The 26,038-nt window shown below is 27.1% G+C and overlaps 1 protein-coding gene across 1 annotated transcript in view; it reads left to right on the forward strand.

Annotated features, from left to right (window-relative positions):
* LOC113555842 (adenylate cyclase type 3) overlaps positions 1-23,756 on the forward strand; it is a 96,065-nt gene extending 72,309 nt beyond the window's left edge. Inside the window, exons 4-21 of the mRNA XM_026960405.1 lie at positions 10,118-10,236; positions 13,112-13,223; positions 13,349-13,476; positions 13,571-13,729; positions 13,818-13,956; positions 14,043-14,105; positions 14,197-14,303; positions 15,707-15,868; positions 15,939-16,026; positions 17,120-17,236; positions 17,297-17,556; positions 19,012-19,087; positions 19,162-19,387; positions 19,482-19,564; positions 19,675-19,773; positions 19,870-19,993; positions 21,328-21,452; positions 22,864-23,756. Of these exons, the coding sequence (XP_026816206.1) occupies positions 10,118-10,236; positions 13,112-13,223; positions 13,349-13,476; positions 13,571-13,729; positions 13,818-13,956; positions 14,043-14,105; positions 14,197-14,303; positions 15,707-15,868; positions 15,939-16,026; positions 17,120-17,236; positions 17,297-17,556; positions 19,012-19,087; positions 19,162-19,387; positions 19,482-19,564; positions 19,675-19,773; positions 19,870-19,993; positions 21,328-21,452; positions 22,864-23,121 (2,445 nt within the window). The 3' untranslated portion in view covers positions 23,122-23,756. The remainder of the gene's footprint in view (positions 1-10,117; positions 10,237-13,111; positions 13,224-13,348; positions 13,477-13,570; positions 13,730-13,817; positions 13,957-14,042; positions 14,106-14,196; positions 14,304-15,706; positions 15,869-15,938; positions 16,027-17,119; positions 17,237-17,296; positions 17,557-19,011; positions 19,088-19,161; positions 19,388-19,481; positions 19,565-19,674; positions 19,774-19,869; positions 19,994-21,327; positions 21,453-22,863) is intronic.
* The last annotated feature ends 2,282 nt before the right edge of the window (positions 23,757-26,038 follow it).

Below are 26,038 nucleotides of genomic sequence, written 5' to 3' on the forward strand. Positions count from 1 at the left end.
TCGAACTAAGTTTCTGATCTTATTATTTGCTTAGTACGAAAAATAATTTAATTTAAGGTAAGCTTATACGAAACTATAAATCAATTTCAATAGGATTTTCCGTTATTCGTGTAGCGCGTTAAAGAAGCACAGGCAGGGGCAATCTACCGAGATGATCCACCCAACTTGTGCATACCTACACAATTGTGTGTATACAATAATGGCATACAACAAATATTGTACAACAATTGAAATTGAGAAGATCAGGACAAAAAAAATGCGCGTTCGTTACGTTTGTGCATACAAGAAAAAAATAATATTGTCTGAGTATAGTTTGATGGCCGATCCTCCCTCTGGCCATTATGTTTTCGCGTCAGTCCGTAAAAAAAGAAACGCTATTTTATTTCGCATTTTAGTTTGTTTTCGTCACGGTGACATTTTAAAAATAATATCGCCACAGCATTTTGCAGATTTTTTATTGAAATTTGAAAAATTTAAAATTAATGAGTAAACATGAAACGGAGATTTATTCATACTATTAATATTTAATGTGCTCGATTTAGCTGTATAGTAACATTCAGCCGATAGTTCCATCTTTACAACTAAAGTTCACATCGCAGCTATTTTCAAACCGATAGCGTAGAACATAATTGTATTAAAATTATTTCCTTAGCTTTCTCTAAATGACATCTTACTACTGTAGTACAAAGCTCGGATTAATGGATGGCAAAATGGGTATTACGTAGACTACACTGAAAATACATTTTTAATTTACAAGGATTAGAAGAATATTATTTAGTTTAAAGAAAAAAAATATTCTCATCCGTTTGTTACAGGCATAATATCACTGCAGATGACTTTCGTTTTTTCAATTTTGTACATGTAGAGTGTTAATTGATTTTACGCAAATAAAATTTAAATTTTTTATTGTTACTAAAATATGATAATCACACCTATAAAGTGTTTTCTTTTTTTCTTGATTATTTTGCTTCAACATTAAAGATTATTAGCGTTGTATTATAATTTGTCAAGTTTACATTTTTCTTCTTTTCTTTCTATTAATTTGTATTATTTTCAATCAGTATTTTTGTAATAAATTACTATATACGTTTGTATAAATCTACTCATTTAAAAAATTTAAAAATGTTATTTGTTGCAACAGTATGAAGTTCTAAAATCCTGTAAACATAGTTTAAAGGTCAATTTTTGTCTTCCCTTTTGCTTTTGTATCGGTGACATTTCGTTAAAATATGTTTATGTAGTGAGATTAGTTCTGCAGGTGATGCATTTTGGAGGATCTTCTTTATAGCCAATAAGAAACCGTGAGTTAACGTTACTTGGACAATTCTTAATCTATTTAAAACTGTCTCGACTTTTCTATTTTTGTTATTTGGAGCCACTTATCTATTGTTATTTTTTTCATTCTGTTTTTCCCATATTTAGTCCCATTCTAAGAAACAGATATTTTTAATTCTACAAAATCGCATCGTTAAAATGTATTTCACCAAATAAAAGTAGACGAAAAGTGGTTTTTTTAAGTTTTATAATAATGATGATACATCGTCACGTCTAATTTAATACCTAATTATTTTTAATGACTAAACAGTTAACTAATAATTTCTTGTTCAAATAATTAACTAAAAATAATGTTAACTGTTAAGATAATTGTGATTAATTTTGTTACTTTATATTTTATCTTAGACAACTTTAATTTTAGTGTTTTGATATGTTGGTAAATTTTTTTGGTATGGCTTATAGAGTGTTAACGTTGTCTATAGTTGTATTGTTTTTAATTATTCTTAACAACATACCAATCCAAAAGTATAAATATTATAATATATTTATATTATTTCATTTTTTGAAAATAATTATAATTGAGCATCCATTATTCTCAGGCACCATAGTTTATATAAAAGATAATTTGGAATAGGATGATATATAAAAAAATATGTTATACATAAAAAGTTTAAATATTTAAAATTGATTATTATGATTGTTACATCATATATTAAATCAATATAATATTAATAAATAAGTACAATTTATATCAAAATATACATCGGTTCTGTGTAGTCTTTTTATAAAACTAATATAATCAAATTTTCATAAGTAATAATAATTTATTTCTTTAAATATATTAAGGAAAAGGTTTTTATTTTTCACTCTGCAGCAGCCACTCTACAATTTTATTTTAGTAATAATAAAAAGGTAAAATGAAGCAATAAGAGCAACCGTAGTAAACACGTAAAGTGAAAATCAATGTAGAAGGATGCTGATGTACATATTATTCTACTGAAAAATAAATTCATTAGATTTTCTAAATTACATAGTTATAAATAATTTTAATTTTTAACAGACATAATGTAGAAATTATTCCTGAAAAAATTTAACGACGTGCTCGGCTGTTAGTTTAATTATACGCATACAACAATAAATAAAATGAGTTCGGTAACTCAATGGACTTTATTATTTATTAAATATAATTTAGCATTTCATTGATATCATTGTACCTTATTAAAAAAAAAAAAAAAACATTAATTTATTGCTGTATTAATTTACATAAATATGATATAGGGATTTTATACATTTTATTAAGTTAAATCGTTTTTGTTAAAAATTAAGTTTTTAAATTGAAAAATCAATACCACTTATAACATTTTAATGATTAATCTATAAGTGAAATCATTGAATATAAAAATTAAAATTATATTTTCACCCTTTTAATAATAATATAATAATTAATTCTCATATACAGTTTACAGAATTTCCAATAACTCATGATTTATATGGAGTCAATTTTAATTTTACACAACTTATATCTATGAAATATAATATGAGATTTTAAATTAAAAACAATAAGTCTAGCTAATTTAATTTTTTTTTTAACATGTTTATAATTAATAATATATAGTTTTTAAAGGTCGTCTTTTTTATTCACGCAAATAATAGTAGGTAAATATGTGCTCGTAATGTGGAACAAAATATATTAACATATACTTCCTTACAGCATTTTATATTTCGTATAATAAATTTCTTATTTGCATATCATGTTATGTTAAAATAATATTTCTTATACATTATTATGAATTCATTAAAGTACTATGCATATAAAATAAATGGAAAAGCTCTTAACTTCAAAAAGCATTTCGAAACTTGTTAATATGTTTTTGTGTATTCTAATAATCCACCATCAAGATAAAAAAAAAATGAAAATAGACACATTTTTGCGAGCAACAAAACACGTTTATATATTTATGAAAGAATGCAAGTACTTCAGTCAGAAAAGCTAGTAATATTATTGCATATACCTTTAAAAATAATATTCAATAATAAATGATCAGTAATAACTAATAAGTAATAATGATAATAGGTACATGTTCTATAATATTTTAGGGGTTTACTTTTCATTTTTATTTTTTAAATTCATTGATATTATTGGAATAATTTCTGTTTTTTTTTTAAATATATATTTATTTTACACATTTTATCACTTTATCAGAGACCTGCAAAAAAACTACTAAAACATTAAATTACGTTTTTACATTATTTTCAATAAATAAAAATGTATAATTTATATTTTTAAAGGGATTTTGAATATATTAGGTATAACAATATTATTTTTCAATAAATAAATAATAATTTAACACAAATAAAATTGAATAAAATAAAATAAAAATCGATTGTCTGCAGAATAAATCTCTTTTTTGCATGATTAGGTACCTACCTCGTTTGAAAAATAAATAAAATAATATAATTAAATATTTTTTTTTTCATAATGAAACAATTTTTTCTTTTTTCTTTACTGATTTTGCAATTAGAACATACATAATTTAATTGAAAGTGAATGACAATATAATTATATGGATACGTTTTTAATATAAGATAAAATTAAATATTGTTTAAATAAAAAGAAAGAAATTGATAAAAATAATATTAATTAATCAATATATAATAATAGTTTTATTTTTTATTATCAACAAATTTGTCGATTTGTTCTTTTTATTATAATAGAATTATACAATATATACTATTGAGTATAAATATGCGGTGTAGACAGTATTAAAAATAGTAATGAAGTATTTGATGCGTATTAGATACGTCATGCGTGTAAATTATGACCATAAAACGAATATTCATTATGTATAAACAATACCCAAACAAACTAAATACCTATGATAATACAAAAATGCTTTATAAACATTAAAAACAGTTTTTTTTAAAATATTAAAATATGGCTCACACAAAAAATATGAATTCGAAGGTAAGTATACCAAAAAATGTAAAATAAAAACTATACATTACGGTTTATGAGTTATAAAATATATCGACTTAAAAGACAAACTGTGTATAATATAAACTTAATTTTAACCATAGCGGGTTTTCATACATTTAAAAAAAATATATTTCTATGGAACAACAAATATTTTTTCTCAAATGTCTACAGATTAAATTATGACCTAACTTTTTAATATGAACCTAACGCGAATTAATCAAAAATTAATACAGCAATAACCTAGAGGTAAGAAAAAGTTTTTTAATAAATTTTTAATTTTACGTATTTTTACAAAATTAAAATGCAATAAAAATATTCTGATTAACAATATTTGAAACAATAACTAAAATAAAAAGTTTGTGTTTTATGTACTTATACATATAAACCTAATAACTTATTAAAAGTAGTAGTGTGTTTAAAACAAGAGTTTTAACAACAATTTCTATTAACTTGCATTTCTTTATTAACAAAGTTAATATTATTCAAGTTTCAAAGTGTTAATGAAAAATTTGAAAATATCTACAAGTTCTTAAGCAAAGAAAAAATGGATTATCACTACGCAGTGACTGTGTTAGGCAATTATTTTTTAATGCAAATCTTAGCTAAGTCTATGTTATTAATTGTTTCGGTGTAATTAAATGGTTTAAAGGATGATATTATTATACAGTATAGATTAAACTTTAAATGGAAAATCCAATAAGACTACTACTAATAATAATAAACATTTTAATGAATTTTAATTATATTTTTTTGAGTAGGTATAGATATATACGAGTAACTAACAAACACGTGCAACACATTATAGATATAATAGAAAATAATGAATTCTTAAAACAATAAATTGATACCTGTATTTAGTTTGAAATAAATCAATTTACATTACTCAATTAATATGAAGTATAAATAGTATATTAGATAGTTATTATAAAATAAATAACTAATTATGAAAAGAATTCATGAATTTTAGTTGGGTTATTATTATTGTTATTTATTTATTTATTTATTATATGATAGTCAATAATTTATATTTTTCATTAGAAGAACTTAAGTCAAGTACTAAAATACAAACCTTTAATATTATGATAGTTCGCAATAAATTTCCAATTTATATAAGGACTTATAGTGAGTTTTGTACAATTTTCAAGGCCAAAGCCAAAATTGTTTCAAAAAAAAAAAAACTTTTAATAAAATAACAAATTGCTCATACGAACAAATGACCTATTTGTTATTGAACCTCGAGTCTCTGACAACATAATGTGATATGAAATTTTAGTGAATAATAATTTGAAAAGTATGTAATAGAAAATTAGGTATAGTATAATTCATCTGATTACTAAAAATGATATGAAGTTGCTTTTCTGAAAATAAGTCAGAGAAAGTAGAATAATAAGGAATAAAGTCTTTGGTAAATTAGTTTTTAAACCATATTTCCTACGATGACTGAACTGTTAATGTTTTGTATTTTCGAAGTTTTTAAAATAAAAATAAAATTTCCATCATACAACACTAAAAATAATTTATAATTTATTAAAAATATTAGGTATTTTTTTCTAATTTTCATGAAATGGAATTAGTAATAATAGAAGTATTTGGACAAAGCTCCCTCACATCTCTTTCTAAGACCTATTACCTATTCGAAACCTATCCGTTTCGTAAGAATAACGTAAATGTAGAAATCAAAGACCAAATTTTAATAGTTTATATCCTTTTATAAAGATAATAAGCCTCCCAAAACTAATTAAGGTTTTCTTGAGTAGCATTAAGTATTCGGACAAAGCTCCACCACGTCTCTGGCCAAAACTTTATTTATTCAAAACTCATTAATTTCGTTATTTAAATAACATAATATAGACACTAAAAACCAAACATTAATAGTTTATATCCTTATAAAAAGATTAAAAACCTCCTAAAACAAATTAAAGTTTTCTCGAACAGTATATAATGTATTTTTTTCCCAAACCGCGCTCGTTTAGTCAATAATGAAGTAGTCGAATACGTAACATATATAAATGGACTTTATTATGGTCGTTTTTATACTATATAAAATGGTATCAAATTCACAAAGGTTGTCATCCGTTTCACATTATATTTCAACCACGCGTATTATAGATTGAACACTTTTGTGATTACTTTTTTTATTTTTTTGAACCGACCTTATAATGGAGCAATATACCTACTAGTTTATTATTTATTTCAGAAAAATTCGATAATTGACCTCTAAAAACTACGTCCACGTTCAATTAACAATATATATATAGAAACTATTTTTATATATTATATATAATAGAAAGGCGTGTTACTCGAAAAATAAAAAGCCTCACAAAAACCTATAAGCCCCCGCTAAGAATCTATAGCGATAATATTTATACATTTTATATAGACAGTCGGTAATTTTAGTGCTCGTTTAAGCTAGGGGATGGGGAGACGTCGGAGGATTGATTACAATAAAATATTTTGTTTTGATATTTATTTATTTTATACATAATAAGGGACTTTGTCGTTTTCACCAAAATAAAGAAATATAATTTGCACAAAACGAGTATCTATGTGCTGAATTATTTCGTCGTTACCCTCGTCGACGTCAATATGCGACGAATTCAACGACAATAATATTCATTTAACGGAATTTCTTATTATTCATCCCCACCTTATTTGACAACCGTTACAAAGTTCGGCATCAAAATCGGTCTTAAACGTGTTATTACACAGCGTTCTATTATTAATACACTTTTGGCAATATAGTAATGCATTTATAACGTCATACACGGTTTTCATATTATATTATTGTTATCAGGTAACTTTAAAGTCAATATAGTCAATACTAACGTATTGCAAAGAAAGGCGTGTAAAAAGGTTATAATGAAATAACCACACGAAATCTAAAATGGAAAATTCTGTGTTATTAGCTTCTATATTTATAGCTCTACTATATCAAAATATGTGCGTACTATAGAAAAAAAAATCGATTCGAATTTCGATGCAAATTGTAAACTGCAAATCATATTTTATTCTTACCTTAGACGGTGCAAATTGCATACCTATCTCTTTATTTGTGCGCGAATTTCGGACGTATTTCAAATATTTTGATGCAAATTATACGTCACGCGTTACCACCGCTTATGATTTTAGTCGTTTTCGGGTGCAAATTTCGGCTCACAATAACATTATACTGTTCCTTTCGATCCGTCGGTCATCCCATTTTATTGTTTCGCAAACAGCCGAGTACAATAACATATTATACTGCGTTATGCGGTGTATAAAATAGCATATCAGTGCCTTATACACTTATCGAGCATAAAGTTGCGATGGGATTTAAACGTCGGTCATTTGTCGCGTCGCCATTACGACGGTGTCATTGCGAGTGGAATCATCGACTTTTTACTGTCGGCCACCCCGACGAGACCCTTCCCGGACGACCCGGACCGCGTGTGATATCAAATCGACGGCGTCTGCGGCCCATTCGATCACGTAGTAATAATAATAATACTTGTCGTGCCGGGTTCGGACGTAATGCTAAATAATTGCGCTTCGAATTCCTCCGCCACATAGTTTAATATATACGCGTGTGTGTGTTTCGCGAGAGTGGTCGTAAACCGAAAGCTCAAACGGATACCAGATTGAGGTAGCGGAGAATGACCGACCGACGGCGCGACCGCCAAACCCTGTAATCTAGTTTAATGTATAGTTATACGTAACGCGTAATCTGCGACATTTTTGGATTTATGTCTCGGCCGACCGAATATTAATATTAGTTATACAATCATCGAAAAAAATCAAGAAAACTTGTGTTCCAAATATAAAACTCGTCTGTTTAATAACTCCTAACGCGAATGTTTGTCAAAGACGACGATGCAGCACAATATAATATCCCATCGTCATAAAGTCGTCCGTTTTGGTTTTAGAGATTTTTTTATTACTATAAAACGCGCGTAAAGTACTAAAGCATAAAAAAAAATACCTATACCTATTGTGTTCTCTAAAATCATAACTGTTTGTTAACCGTGAACTATAACATAAGTTATTATTTTTTATTATCACACTCAAAGACACATAAAAACATTTTAGTTGTTATACCTGGTTACATTTTTCTTTTAAGCCGCGTAAATAAAAACATTAAGACAATATTAGATACGCACCTGTGATATCATAGACGGTACTAGAAAAATGTTGTCAGTTTGACTTTCGAAATTTAACTATTATAATTATTATTAACTTATACTGCGCTCGTTACGTCATATCCGTGGGCTAGTATTTAATTTTTTTAAATTCTATATGATACATAGCCATGTAAAGATAATTACTTATTATACACAATTTACTTTGAGTTGCGAATAAAATACATTACTAATGCATTTAATATTTCACTTTTATACAACTGTTTCGCATAAAATATATCGAAAATAAATTAAGAACAGGTTAAGTATTAATAAATATCAATAAATGTATTTATTATACATATTTTACAGTGAATTAATATACAAATAATAATTTTATACACTACTATAATATGCACACAAAATATTCAAATAAATCTTAATATTAAATTACATACAGGTCAGTTCAATATAATACATACATTAATACAGTGTGAACAGTGGACACAGTACTTTAAAACTATAACAATTGACAATTATTCTTAAAAAAAATATAGAAGTACTTTAGAAAAGAAGTAAGTTACTTAAAAATCTAAAAATTCTATATTAAATTTTTAAAATAATATACATCCTATGACTCCTATGACTCTATAATACAATTTGATTAGACATTTATATTATAGGAACTTAAGTGTCTCACAGTAAAACATTCGTTTATAACGCTGCAAAATTGTGAATTCGCTGAGAACCGAGTCAAATACAATTTTTCTAGAATAGAATTTCATTGCAAAACCATGCGTATCAATAAAATTTAAATTTAGTTTATGGTAATGTACCATATGGCAAAGCTGAGCATTAATGAATTGAAATGTTAAGTGTGTAAAGATTATGTTAAAAATATGATTTTATTTTAACTTTTTAACTTCACTAGTTACTTTCAGGTTTCTGATAACTTAATTACTAACTTGACTTAATTTTTGTTTGAAATAATACGAAATAAAATAATTTTCTTTTGACTTTATTTGTTTTTTTTTTCGATTTTATTTTATTAAATTTCAATTGATTTGGTTTTCATCTTAAAAATATTTTGGATTTTGATTGGTGTGAATTGGTTTAATAACGAAAAACTACTTCAATTAATCACATACAGTTTTGAGTAAGTAAAAATAAAGCGTTCTAGTGTTAAAAACAAAAAATAAAACTCTTTTCGACGTAATTTAAAATTTAAAATATTAAATCAACTTTAACTTAAAATTTTTCCCTTTTTAATTTAACCGAATTAAAGGGAATCGTTTAGTTGTCCAGTTTTGTTGCTCGATATAACAGTATTCCGCACATCTGATTCTATAATAATCAATCACAATTTTCTCGGGAAGTCGTTGCAACGCCAAAAAATATGGATGTAATAATACGATACTATGTAATATAATAGCACCTCGCACCCTTTGGCCTTTGTATTCCAATCCCTCCGCCGGCGGTTTTCATTACGACTTACTCGTGACTCTTCGTGTTTCGATGATCGGCATAATGACGATGACAACGATGTTACACAAAGTGAATAAATTGAATAGAAACGGTCATTGCGGGCCGCATTGTTTGACCTGGCGGCGCGCAAAATTAATAGCAGGCACGCGCACTGAGTAGGCACACAAGATACAACAACAAAACCCTATTAATTGCCGTCTCATGCGCGTGCGTGGGTTCGCTCATAATAATAGGTATAATAATGTGTTTAATAATTGATGTTTTATTTTTATTTATTTTTTATCAGGAACGGCTGTTGTTGTCCGTGTTACCGGAACACGTTGCCGTCAAAATGCGCCAGGATTTGGGTGAGGCGTTGGACAGTCAATTCAAAAAGATATACATGAGCAGGCACGAAAACGTTAGGTGCGTATACCTGTACATATTTTATTTATATATAAATATATATGTACAGTGCACCGCTGCGGTGACTATACCGTCTTGCCTACGAACGTTTTTATACGCGTATATACGTTGTATATGTATACGTATATGTATAGGTAGTATATTATTTGTTTATTGGTTATATTAATAATGAAATACCTAACGAAAGTCGAATTTCGTTAAAAGAAAATCACTATCAAGAGAAGTGATGACCTTATGACTTTTGTCGGAAAATTCAATTACTAAAATGTACGCCACCGTCTCCTATATATATATCGTATATATTTAATATACGAAAAATTAAAATGACGAAAACACAAACGCGCGCCTTGTATTCGTAATAATACTTTTAAATGTCGAGGTTTTATTTTAATTGGATGATAAAATATTGTAATATATTTATATACGGCAAATTGAATACGAATACGCGTGCGTATTGCTGAACCACTCTCGGATCGGCCCAAAGTCCTAACCTACGCGTAGATTGTTGAATTATTATTATTATTATTTTTTAATATTACACAATTATTTACGTTTATCAACAGTATAGCTCTGCTAGAACATTAATATAATTCGTTGTACAAGGTGTAACGAGCGATCGATTAATTCGATCGGTTCACAAAACATAATTTAATAAATGTTATAGGTATAGTTTTATATCAACACATTTACACGCCGTTGTGGCGCGAACATTTATAATTTTGTATATTTATAACTGTGAAATATGTACACAGATTGCATACCATCAATAACATTTATTGTTTATCATTGACGAAATAAAAATAACATATTCCGCCAGTTCCGGAACCAGGAAAACAATTACGAAGCTTACAAATTACAATTTGAGCCCAACTCAATTATACATATCAAACACACAAACGTTTTATACTAAATGAGTTTCATTCAAATGGAATTCCATACTTGCAATGTTCTTCATACGAAGGCAATATATTTTCTTTGATATTTTTCACGTTTTGTTATATTCGGACATAACATTTTGTTCAATATATTGCGACATACATACGATAGCAATATTATCCATTAATGTTTGTGATTTAGAATACCGGAATGAGAAAATGCTACACAATTCAATAATATTATAACTATCTACTTATTATAATTATATTTTTATACTTACTTCAAAAATAAATTTAATTGCTACATGTCTTTATTTTATTAGAAAATAAAGTTCTGTATCTAAGTACCAATTGCAATATTATAATATTGCAGTTAATCTGATATGGATTCTGGGATAATTTAAACTATTGAGATTGGATAGAAACAATTTCAACCTTTAACTTGAAGAAGCTGGACAAATGTATATGCCAGAGAAACTAGTGGCGATATTTGTCTCAAACCTTTTGAAATCTAGCTAAATTTTGTATCATAGGCTTTTTTATTGAACCAAATAAAAAAATATAAAGGTTGTCACTCTACACACTCATCCATAATAAAAACAAAATACATTATTAATCTGTTTAAACAATTAAAATAACAAAATTAATAAATCTTTTTTTTATTTATAAAATAGAACTTACGATATTTTTTAAAAAATTCGTTTAAAATACATTCTGAAAAAATATTATTGGAAATATCCCTTTTTATTATCTATATATTTAGAGAAATATTTAAAATATGTTTTGATGCATTGTAATAATTTTAAGCCATATCAAAAATATAAATCGTTAGCAGCTTATAACTATTGGATGATAGTATAAACTTTCAGAAGCAACTATTAGATTTTAATAATTATAAATAAGAAAAAAATTCTTATCTATTTTAAAAATTGCATACATTATAACATTTTAAATAGTTAATGACCATTAGGCAATAAAATATGATTTTATTTGTCACGATTATCGTGCCATAGTTGAGAAGACTAAGCTCCCTATCCCCACAGTCTCTCAAAGTCCCAAATCGTACTTATACCATATGGCTTGTGACATTATCTTCTATCGTATTGGATTTTGATAAAATTTAACTTAAAAACTAAAACATTAAACTCTCACAGCCACGATGATTAAATCAATTAAAATACACGACTATTACTTATATATGATACGTGGCACATGTATGTACTTTGTAAATTTGTAATAGGCATATTGTTTGACCCTATACAACATTAATGTTTCGATTTAAATACTATGTTTGCCGTTCCCCGTGATCGTTATTAATGAAGTGATTTTATTAATTAGTACTGCAAATATTTTCTTACCTCAAGTTATAGTGCTAATCAAATGAAAACAATGGATTTTTAATTTAAGTATAATACTTTGTATTATAATAATATAACACAAACTATAACAAACAAATTAATTAAACGGTACGCTGGTTAATTTCATTGTTACTTTTTGTGTTCTGTTGAGTGTTATAATACGTAAACCCAACTTTTAAAGAGAGCACGGCAGAGGAAATTGCTTCTGTTTTCACCTTTGCTTTTGTTTATTTTTTATAGAAACCCAATATAGTATAACCTTCGTCTAAAGTTATTCAAAAAACTAGTATTTATTTCAAATAAATAATAACTTGGAAATATACAGCTATTCGTGTTTAGCTATAGGTATATTATGTAACTCTTGTCCTAAATTATCCACATGCGCGCACGATACAACATAATATAATATATTCATTTTTCATATTCTTTCGTTAAGTTAAAAAAAAAAAACTCATATTCGTGAACAAGCGTTCATATTGAATTTTCTTACGTTACATTGTGTTTTAGTTGTTTTCCCTTTGTTGTAAAAAGTATTAAACTTTTTTTTTTTATTTTTCGTACCTATCAATTTCGTCAATTTTGATGCCGTGTTTTTTTCTTTAATAACTCTGATTTATACGTCATCGTTTATATTTATTATAGTATATTGTATGCTGACATCGTTGGATTCACGGCAATATCGTCTACATACTCGGCTTCGGACCTGGTAAAAATTCTCAACGAGCTGTTCGCCAGATTCGATCGACTGTCCGAGGTGAATTATTTTTATTCCGCAATTGTTGCGATATACTGTACCCGTAATACATAATGTTACCTATATATTATTATTTCAACGCCTGTATCGTACATATTATTTTACGTTCGTTTTACCATTTTCAGAAATACCAACAACTCAGAATCAAGATTTTGGGCGATTGTTACTATTGTATTAGCGGCGCTCCCAAGGAACGACCCGATCACGCCGTGCTCAGCGTGCACATGGGACTCTCGATGGTCAAAGCTATCAAGTAAGTATTACGATTTCAGCACGAATTCCGACGGCGTAGTCAATATGCCCACATCGATATGTTTTTAAATTTTTAAATTTCTTCGCCACATTAGATACGTACAGCAGACGACGAATTCTCCGGTAGACATGCGAGTGGGCATACACACGGGAGCCGTTTTGGCCGGTGTTCTGGGCCAGAGGCAGTGGCAGTTTGACGTTTACTCCAAGGATGTTGAATTGGCGAATAAAATGGAAAGCAGTGGAATGCCGGGGTATGTATCCCCGTGGGAAAGAAGAAAAATATACAATTGTCATTTTTTTTTTTTTTTGAAAAAACCTAATTAATTTTTGTGTATTCAGACGAGTGCATATATCCGAGAAAACTCTGAGTTTCTTAAATGGAGAGTTTGAAGTCGAGCCCGGTTACGGCGAACGCCGCGAAGAAGCGCTTAAGATGGCTAGCATAAAAACTTTCTTCATTATAAAAACGATCAAACCGGTAATAATTGTCGTTTACACAAATTTTTCACATTGCAAATGGTTTTTTTTTTTTTTTTTAATTACTTTTTGCTTTTCTCGTGGCAGTTCAAAATGGATGTGCAAAACGGATCGCTGACTGATCAGAACAGTGCTAGTAAAGAATCTGTGGTTAGTATCTATGTTATTTTTGTAGACTGTTTTCACGCTTACTTAATTGATATGTTATATTTACCGTGAATATGTGTGTGTGTGTGTACAGTGTGCGACACCGATTGATGACGCCGATTTAATAGCTCAGGCCAAAGAAGACTCTGATAACTTTAAGAAGCGATTAAGAAAGGACTTGATGAACAGAGATGGTCACAGGTAATTTCAGACTATATAAGTGCACTATAGTACTCCAATCAAGTGTATAAGATTTATTTTTACTTTGTCCAATTACATTTTTCGAGGGGCTAAAGATTACAACTATGACATGTTGAACATTTAGAATATTGAAATTTCAGTATGGCCCGGGCATGGGCACCGATCCATTGAAGAACGAGAGGGCAAGACTACGAATTTATCCATCCCCTATGGAAACAATAATATTTTATTAGTTATACACAAAATACAATTTGAAATTCAATAAATATAGTCATGACTTTAACCAATTACTTAAAACATTTTATACATTAACATTTTCGTTTTGCCCCTCTCCCTTACATATAAAACCACGTCGTGCGATATACGGTTCAATTATTATAAATTTTACTCGACATAATATAAATATTATTATTCAGACGAATAGTTTTTTTAGTGTTTTCGCAAACACGGGTTACCTTAATGTCGGGAACATAAAGCCATTCTTCCGTTAAATCAGATGATTATAATAAAATAGATACCGGCGCAAATTGATTGTACAGTTGATTTCTCATATCATAAAAACAATATGAGCCCTGTTTTCGAATATTCCAATTTATCGACTAATTGAATTCCATTCGTTATTTCAATATCGTCCTAAATTGACGAACCACGATGTTTTTGTGTTGAATTTTCCACGAATACTACGATTGATTTCACTTTCGTTAAGGTATAAGTATAATATGTTTTCTATTTATATCAGTATGTTAATATATTATTTCCATGAACCAAGTATTACAATAAATTATCGGAAAAAAATATATAGATAAATCAAAATGTATTTTGGAGATATTATAATTAATTGACTGCGAAAATATCCTTCAATGTTGAATATCTAAAAGATTTAAACGTATTTCAATTCAATAATTGCGGCGGTGTGTTGGTTGTTTTATAGTGATATTATAAGTATAATTCAAATAGCTATCGCTTATTTCTAACTTGATTATTGTATTAAAAAATAATGAATATTCATTATTTTAAAAGCTACTAATGTTTTTAATTATATTTTTTTTCTATTACGTAATTTTAAATCATTTTACTTTTTTAATAACAACATACATTTTCAATTCCTTATGCAGTTATGCAACAAAGAACATTTTTAAAAGTTCTTTAATTATTGCTTACTGCCTTTCACCGTCGATTTTTGTTGATCCTTCTTCTATAATGAAAGTAATGCAACTTTCATTAGTGTAACAGCCGTATTGGTATATTCAAGTAAACGATTTTGTATTTTCATGTATATATTTAATAAATCACATATTATGTTTATACTAAAATTTATAAATATTTATGAAAGCTTAAAAACTTAAATATTAAAATATAATCAATATTCAATACTAATAATAATTTATATGATTTGTTTGAAGGGATTTAAACAAACATACAAAATTTTTCACCTTGGCATTTAATGACGAAGCAAAAGAACGTGAATACAAATACCACAAAGAAGCTGCATCTGGTGTGTCTCTTATAGGTTGTCCGTTAGTACTCTTCTTGACGTCTTCCGCACAAATTATTATGTTACCCAGGTTTGTAATTAATAAAATCAATATGTTAAAATTATAAAAATCTAATAAGACTTCATATTGTATTTTGTAGAGATATTTTAAGCTACATGTCCAGTTGTCTTGCATTAGTATTACTATTGATTATTGTAGTAGTATCAGTCGCTGACATTTTTCCAAGAGTAAGTAAACTAAACATTGTAATTTTTAAACATTATGATTTCAAATAATCGATTATTATATAATAAAAATATATGTTCAGCCGTAATGTAGACAGTATATAAGTACCATTAATATTAATTAATTGAAGTAGGGTTTTAACTTATTCATATAATTAAATATTAAAATATCTCTAATGCTATGAAGTAATAATTATTTGTATTTGACATAAGATACTTATATGTGATTCAACAATCATACTTATTCCTATGATTGGGTCTTGGAATTTTTAACTAAACTTGAAAATCATATTTTTTTAAATGCTCAAATGTTTTTGTACCATTTAAAGAGTGATAGTTAGGTTTTCCTGTAAGGTCACCTTTTCCCTTATTAATTGTTTAAAAAAATGCTATAATGAAAATACTCTAAATTGATTTGTGTATAGACAATATTAAACCAATCAGACCAACCATTTTTATGCCTTTAAATTACTGATAAAGAATTTTTTTTTCAATTCAGTATCATCTGCTTGTAGAATAGAATTAGAGATAAATACATTTATAAATCACGTTAAACTTTTTCAAATCCTACCAATGCCGGTATTTTACTTTTACCAGAATTCTTATAACTCAACTACTGCTGCATCAATTTTTAAACGTTTTAAAAACATTCGCTGCTGAATCATTTATATTTTACAATAAAAAAGTTGAGTCTTATTTAAAAAAAAAAAAAAATAAAAAATATATTTGTGTCGCTAATAATGAACACTTCTTAAATAGTGTACAAAAACTACAAACTTACATATTATAAATATGTTTTTCTAAGTATACTTCATACATTTAAAAAACAAAATTTGATTATATTTATTATTAAAATTATAATAGATATAATCATGCCTGGTCAATCACCATGTATAATAACATTTAAATTTATAATTATATTTTCAATTCAAAATAAATTTACGAAAAAAAATAAAAAAAATATTAATCCATAATATTTCATATGTCCAAACTAAATGAATAAACTTTTCATATGTTAAAAGATCTACCTAATGTATTGAACAATTTCAAAAATCATTAAAATCAAAATTCATACATAAAATGTTATTATTATTAGATTCTGCCATCAAAAATTGTATGGTTCAGTGAGACCATAAATGACTCTTTATGGATTCGACGTATACTTGGCATCACTGCCGCGTCATTGCTAGCATCTACCAATCTTGTGGGACTGGTAAGTTAAACAATTGTACTAGTTTGATCAAAAATTATGATTTTTTAATTCTTTTTAAAGGTATCGTGTTGGTCTGACAAGCAAATACTAACCAACTGCACGCATGGCCAAAACGATCCATCGACTTACTGTATGTATCCATCATATTTCACTTACTTCATGGTGTTGGCGTTAATAGCTACGTCCATGCTGACTCAATTATCTCATTTCACCAAAGCAACTATACTGTTCGTCATTACTCTGATGCATTGCGTTGTCAACATTGTTACAGTAGGCACAGCTATTGACTGCGAAGATTCAATAATTTACAAGCCATTCAAGTATATATATTAATAATACATAATAACGTTTTTTAATATACTAAAATAGTTTTAATAATAATCTCTGTGCAAGCCATTTATTAGTCCGTTTTTTAAAAGATTTTTAATATTCTATTTCAAATTTTTAACATTTATTTGGGGCCATAAAGATGCATACTTACTAAAAATAATATAAATTATAATATTATTTACATACATAATATTTATAACTTTGAACACTACTTGATTTTAAGGACTTTTTTTTTAATTTCTCAAATGCTACATCTTGCTCATTTTCCTAGGTAAACTTTCAAGTTGATTTCCGTAAAGGTTTTACTTCGTTTGTTAAATAAAAAATAAACCTAATCACATATGTCAGTAAGCTTAGAAAACTGGCTGTTTCTTCTTTTCTATTTGATATATGAAAAAAATTCGTCTGACTCACTTCGTCTTACTCGAAGGTTATAACCTTTCACGTTCTAAATCGAAAACAAGCATTTTTATATTTGTATTACCTTTTTTAAATAAATTTATTTTTAGTTTAATTTTTTCTTTATTTACACTTATTACCTTGTAAACATTATCTTCTGATTTTTCTTTTTGATAAGTATTTTATCAAAATTAATTTGATTACCTATAACGTAACAGCTGCGATCTTACCGATTTCACAAATATTAGTTGAATTCAACTTACTTATTTTTAATAATCGTTTTCTTGAGTCCAATAATAAACACTATCCCATGATTCGATCGCATTTTTCGAAATTTTGATCGGAAAACTCGAATTTTGAAGCATTTGTCCTTAATCGAGAAACAAACAACACATCTGTAATCTTAACTGAAAATAAATTATAATCATTGTTATTACAGTGTGTTCTGTCTATTCAGAATCACTATTTTTATAGTCTTTCATTAAACATCCAATGTTTTGGTCAAAAACTAAAAAATTTGATCATTATTATTGAACATAGTAATATTAGTATTCTAGTAAGTTAATATGATACAAACAAAAGATAATGGATACTTTTCATATCAAAAGTAATGACAAACAGAAAAAACAGACACAGCATTGTAAAATCAATATATTCATTGCTCCGCTCTGAATATAAAATACAAAAGATAGTATACATTATATAGATACAATAAAAGTGGACAATAAAAAATTAATTTTAAAAATTGCAAATTAAAAACGGGAAACTTAAAACTTTTTAAAATATTTTTCCATGAAATATACCTATAGAACAAATAAAATTGGGCTTTATATTCCGATTCAATAATAAAAATAAATTTTTCAGTTGGTGTTTACCTATTATTTTTCTAATAAAAACTGTTTACTGCTTAATTTATTATTATTCGCCCTAAAAAGTCAAATTTCTGTCTCAGACCTAACCTAACCTCAGAACACCATATATAACGCATAAACAATTAAAATATAGTTATTAAGATGTATAAACATGGGAAATTATAATCGTTTCAGAGTTTTGCCATCGAAGTATGCATTGTCGTTTCTACTCATAGCCGTTACAATGGCACTGGTGTTTTTGGCTAGAAATGTAAGCTTTTACTTTTTAAAAATAAAAGTAGCACAATACCTGTTTACTGTACGAAATATTTGCGGTTTATTCAGATGGACAAATCATCAAGAGTTCTTTATCTATGGCGGACGGAAGTTGAAGAACAGAGAGAAAGGGCTTCAGACATACGGAGAAGAAATGAAGCATTAGTATACAATATTTTACCTCCGCACGTAGCCAAACATTTCTTAGGTAGTTATAAACGTCAGCACGAAGAACTATACAGTCAGAGTTATGCCGAAGTTGGAGTTTTGTTTGCATCAATGCCAAACTTTTCAGGTAAGTTAAATGTTTGCTATGTATTATAATTAACATCTATTAACTATTAAATAACTACATTATGATCATGTGTACGTAAACAAAATTGTTTTAGATTTCTATTCGGAGGAGACGGTTAACAACCAAGGCCTGGAGTGCTTAAGATTTCTCAACGAAGTTATATCTGATTTTGATGCGGTATGTAAACGCTAAACACACCATAATTGCACAATATTACTATTATAACTATACACACAAATATTAAACAATATAAACTAATTCGTAAATTGCATATATTTTATTTACAGCTTCTGGAACAACCGCGCTACCAGGATATTATTAAGATTAAAACAATCGGTTCAACTTATATGGCTGCTAGTGGATTAAACCCTTCGCGTGTCGTAAAGGTAATATTGATTTATTATTGTAATTATTATTCATATAATATTTAATTCCACTCGTTTTATTTAATATTTTGTTGGTATATAAATCTAATATTTTAGCCCGAAGACCCCATTGAAGTCAGATGGGCACACCTCGCATTGCTGGTGGACTTTGCTTTTGATCTCAAAAAAGCACTCCAGGGAATAAATGAACAAAGCTTTAACCACTTTGTATTGAAAATGGGTATGTAAAGATTATTTTATTTGACACATATTTTGAATGTGATTTGGTCCTTTTCATAACTCATCTTATGAAATCCAAAAATATTTTGTTAACAACAATACAAATAAAAAATATATTATACATTATTCCAAACCCATTTCTACAATTGTGTTTTTAAAATACCTTTAAATACAAGATTTACAATTTAAAAACAATTGTCTGTACTGTTTATCTATCGTACATATTTAATTTAAGCTTATAATTTGTTGAATGATATTACTCCAATGGCCAATGTAACCAAACATGTTTCTTAATAATAAAAAAAAAAAATGAAACAAATTCAACTTACAGCCTAATACACGCAATAGGAACTCTACAGCACCGTGTGATAGAACAAGAGTAGTCTTAAATTTATTAAATGTCAGATTAGGGAAAATGTTTCCAGTTCGCCGACCTATATTTACATAAATGCATAAATTGGTATTATTTTTATTCGTGGATACTTTGATGGTTAAAAATAACATGATATTAAAACTTAAAATATTACGCCTTGGTATGAATTAGCAAACAGTTACATATAACTAAAAAAAAATTAACTTATATAAATTGTCATATAATTTTAAAGGCCTCTGTTAGATCATAATAGTACTTGAATTAAGTTATTAAATATGTATTGTATATTTTATTGTAGACTCGTTAAGTGATTGAAAAACGATTTGTTTTCGTTAACAGTTTTATTTTATTTGTGTGTCGTTTGAAAAAAAAAATATTTTATTAACAACAATAATAAAAATGTAAAATGTTAGATCAATCATATAAAATATATACAAAGATTATTCTATAAAATAAAAACATTTAGATTTATATTTATTCTAAAAATATCATCTGTACTGGCAAAATGTAAAAAAAAAAATGTTTTGGAGAAAAAAACGTCTTATACTATACACAAAATTCATACTTGCCAATCATATATTTTACTTAAAGAATATTTTTAAATGAACACCTAGGCATACAATGTATTTCAATTTTCATTCTTCTTGGCTATTTGTCAAAATAGACTATCTAATTACCTATGCTGAATTTCTTTTAATATTTTAATAGCGATCGATATTTTTGTATTTTAAAGTACAATTATATATTACATATTACTGTTAAGTGTTAACTAACTAATCAGTAGATACCTACTACAATTAACTTTAATCTAAATGTTTACTGTATATTAGTACTTTAATAGTGATATCAATTTAACGCGAAATTATAGTTAAACCCAATTTAACAATCTGTATCCTTTATCAAAGATAAATTTTTATTTCTTATGTATCAAAAATTGAAAATTAATTTTTTAATTTTTTTAGGAATCAATCATGGTCCAATAACCGCAGGTGTTATTGGAGCGAGAAAACCTCATTACGATATTTGGGGAAATTCTGTGAACGTGGCGTCGAGGATGGAGAGCACTGGAAAGGCTGGGTGTATACAAGTATGGCCAATTTTTCTCAAAATTAATTTTAACTTAAAATTTTTAATCTTTTACAATAATAACGATATAACATGATATTAAATTGCATATTCAACATGTTTATATGGCTTATGTTTCTAAATTGGTATAATGTATTTTTATTTTAGATTCTGAACATCTATACTTCTATAGACATGAGAAATTTTCAAAAACAATATTTTGCTCACTCAAAACAATTCAAAATTAAATATTAGGTTCCTTATAAGTTTTTATTTCAGAAACTTAAAAAATTAAAGATAGATAATACTTTTTTATAAGTTTTTGAAGTTCTAATATTAAAAAATTCAAAATCACAAACATTTACAAATTATTTCGTAGTAACAATTTATTGAAGCTTTAACATTTAGTACAGTTCCTCGTGATGAGCTTATACTGGATCCAAAAAATTGTATTAATTTTTTTTTTTTTAATAGACAATTTAAGTTCAAATTTAGACGAAATTCTATATTTAAACAATTTTGTTGTATTTCAAAACTATTGTTAGTGGGAATATAAAAATTCTTAGGTATATTTTATTGTTTAGGTACACAATGGTATTTTTAAAACATTTATATTGATATTATGCTATATTGCTATTGCCTGTTCATAGTATGTACCGTATTATACTATAAACAATGAAATAAATTATACAGTAATAATATTATAAAGTTTTATATTTATATGATAAAATAGACTTACCTACAGAAAATTTCAGCTCAGAACCATTTTTCCTATGCAATGATTTACCATTGAATTCAAATTTAACACATCCATTACATCTCAATGACGTACCATAACTCGTCAGTTCCTATACTACACAGACATACGGCCGAACGGTTACTTACTTTTCCCGTGTTTTCCTAAATATAAGTCCATTATTATGATAATGCGTATATTCTGCCCGTATGTGTATGTTTACTATCAATTACCGTATAAAAAACAAAACGTAACGCTATTACTTTAGTCGAAAGATGTTGTCGATTTTCATTTGATTATACTATATATCAGTAGTCTTCAACCGGTGTGTCGCGACCCATTTTTTGGTCACGATAAGTCTTCTTTTTAAAATAAAAATAAAATTATATAAGGTAAAAAAATAATTTTTTAATTATTAAACTTAGAAAATTAATAAATGAAAATACCTACTAAAATGTAATTTTTATTGATTCAGTTTTAAATGTTTTAATAGTACTACTGCAAAGCATAAAGTAATTTTAGCATTTTTACAAAGCTTTCGTGGGTCGCGAAAAATATAGGCCCCAAAAAGTGGGTCGTGAGTTTAAAAAGGTTGAAGACCACTGCTATATATTATGTTATAGCACAACACTGACAATAATAATAATAATAATAATAATAATAATAATTTTATACTAAACTTTATTGTACCTAATAGGTAACGGAAGAAACGTGTAATATCCTGCAACATTTCGGGTTCAAGTTCGAACAGCGTGGTCTAGTGGCCGTCAAGGGAAAGGGGCAGCTGATGACCTATTATTTGGTGGGCAAAGGGCTCCAACCCAGCCAGGCACCGCCGCCGATCATGGAGACGCTGCCGGAAGTGGAGGAAGAAGACACCGACGAGTGTATGTTGGTCCGGCAGGCGCTGTTGCCCCGGACCGATCACAACGGGTCGGCAACCGCTTCCGGTTGATGAACAACGACAATGAGTTTAATTATTATTTTATATTTATTATTATATTATAACGATGACGAGGTCAACATGACATCGATCAATGTACAACAATACATATATTATTATAAATAATATTATTATTTAAATTACCCATTTCCGTCGCAAAGGCCATACGAGGAGACGTCACGTGACAACGCCGGCCATTTCATCTACACGCCATGTGCCGAAAAATAATAACTTTCTACAATAAAATACCTGTACAATATTAAGTCATATTATTATTACCTGCGATAACCTATTACTACGATATAAGTGTAATTTATTGTTATGTTTGTCATATGTGTTTACGCCGCTTACGGTCGTGCACTTATACTGATCTATTCGCTAAACAAGCTTTTTTTATAATTTTTATTATTTCTTAGATATTCTGTTTCTGTTTACTTACGTTTTCTTTCTATTTTTTTGTTCTTTTCTATCGATAATACCACCATTGATGTTAATCATACCAAGGCAATCGTTTGATAAAACCCTCTGACTTGATTTTATTTGTTCATATTGAACACGAAAACAAATGATTAATATATAAACACAACAGTAATGTTGTGATTTTGTTCAAACTTTGTTTTTTTTTTTTTTTGTTTTTGTTTATATTAATATATAAGTAATGTGTGTATTATTACTATTACTATTATTATTATTTTATTATTTTAATTTCTATTATTATCATCGTCATTATCACCATCATTGTATTTAGAATTATTTTGAGTTGATTTTTTTTATTTAATTATTATTATTATTATTATTATTATTATCTACTGTATTTACTACCAATATATTGAAGTTATTAACTGTTACCGCAACTATAATAGAATGAGTGCGATTCACATGCATAATATACACTAGACATAATATTATATTGATTAGTATAACATTATTGCTAATTTATGATCATAATAATATAGAGTTGTTATACATTTTTTTTGCCGGTAGATTTGTTTACTATTATTTTTATAACAGACAATGAGAATTGAACTGCTTATCGTAAAAAAAATAAAACCCACTCTTAAATTTTGTAATTTGTTGTCAGTTCAACTAAATAACACGTTAAACAATAAAGTTAAACAATTTCGTTTTATCCCAAAATAGTCCAATACCTAATAAGTAATAAATACACAAATCTATAGTTATTGAGTACCTACATAATATTATGCATTTTTACGCCGTAAGAATGATCGTTCATCATAATATCGTTATTATATTTTAGTAATTCATTTTGTTTATGTTTTTGTTTTTTTTTTTGTATAATGTTCACTAGTGTATAGGCTCAATAGTTGGTACCTAATTAGTATCCTATACCTATCTACATCTGACCCGAATGATCTATCATTCATAAATAGGTACTTTTTATGAATAGTTTTTATGCATTCGTGTTATTAACATTTAAATACAATAGACGACTTCATTTCAAATTATTCTATTCAACTTTTTGAACACTTAATAGTGTACAACTCTGCTTAATGGTTAATATGACCAATTATACTGAATAAATCAAACTACTAACGTTGGTTTTTGAATTTTTTAAAACCAATAGATGAGGTTAATATTTTATTTTAAATTTTACTTTTCAATCAACGATTTAAACTACAGAACTACTAAAGTCTATACAATAATAAATAATAAAAATAAAAATACTGTTGCACTCATTTAAAACTTTCATGGTTTTTTTTTTTGTTTTTTTTTTTTTAATCGTGTTTAATAAATAGTTGCATTTGTTCACAAATTACTTATTATTGGTATAATGTAATTTTAATTGAATGTTTAGACAATTTATTAATCGTAAGAATGTTGCTTTTAAAATTTTAATGACTCTTAAGAAGCATATATTATTATATTAATTTTTAATACATATTTTGTTTTTGTTTTTTTTTGTTTTTTTGTTTTTAATAGTCGTGTATAATATATCATTATAGCTATAATATAATACCTAAACATAATTTATAAGAAAACCAAATCAAATTTTTTATGGTTATTAAGATGGTTTTAACGTTACCTTATAAATATTATTATTATTACTTATTAGTGTATCCTTATTTATAATAAGATAATGCATTTTAGACAATGATTGAGATTCTCGGTGTACAAAATCTATATAGATTCTATATAATATGTACAATATGTACAATGTACACTTACTTTTTTTATCTCAATAAAATAAATATTGATAGTTTGATGAATGTGTATTCGACTTTATTTCGTCACTTATCTTTATCCCAATTCCCAAAATATAAACTATAGTCTATATAAGTCTTGCCGTCTTGGTGCATAGACAAAACGGGAATTTTAATTCGGAGCAGTCTATACCACTCCAACCAAAATTTGTATCTATATAAATAATTTCATTAATAGCTTGAGGCTTTACCCCCTACAACCATCATTGACACAGTTTTTCGATATAATAATATACTTATAGGACACGAAAATACAAAATACGACAGATTTTAATTTGATTGTCTGTGTGCTGTGCCATGCTCATGATAAGTCATGTAAGCAGAATCAAAAAGCAATTTTATAAACTAAATGATTATTCAATATAAAATAAATAAATTACAAATAATAGTTGGATTTTAAGTTTTAAGACTCAACTTCAGAAGTATATTTTGCCAACAAAATCATAAGTATAGGTACATTCAATAGCGTTTATTAGAGTTTTGTCTTGATTCTTGGCCATAGCATACGGTTGAATTTCAGGTATAATAAATTTTATATGTGGCTTATAATATTAAAAATGACGTTTACGTTATCTTTCCTACTTATGATTCACATAAATAAGTTTATATTGTGCTAGACTTATTGATAATCATACATAAAACAAGGTCCCACGTGAAACACGGCTATACACGAGTCTTTTCATAGGGTTCTCTTGCGGGGTCCATTC

This window comes from Rhopalosiphum maidis, chromosome 3 (assembly GCF_003676215.2).
Source record: "Rhopalosiphum maidis isolate BTI-1 chromosome 3, ASM367621v3, whole genome shotgun sequence".
Classification (NCBI taxonomy): Eukaryota; Metazoa; Arthropoda; class Insecta; order Hemiptera; family Aphididae; genus Rhopalosiphum; species Rhopalosiphum maidis.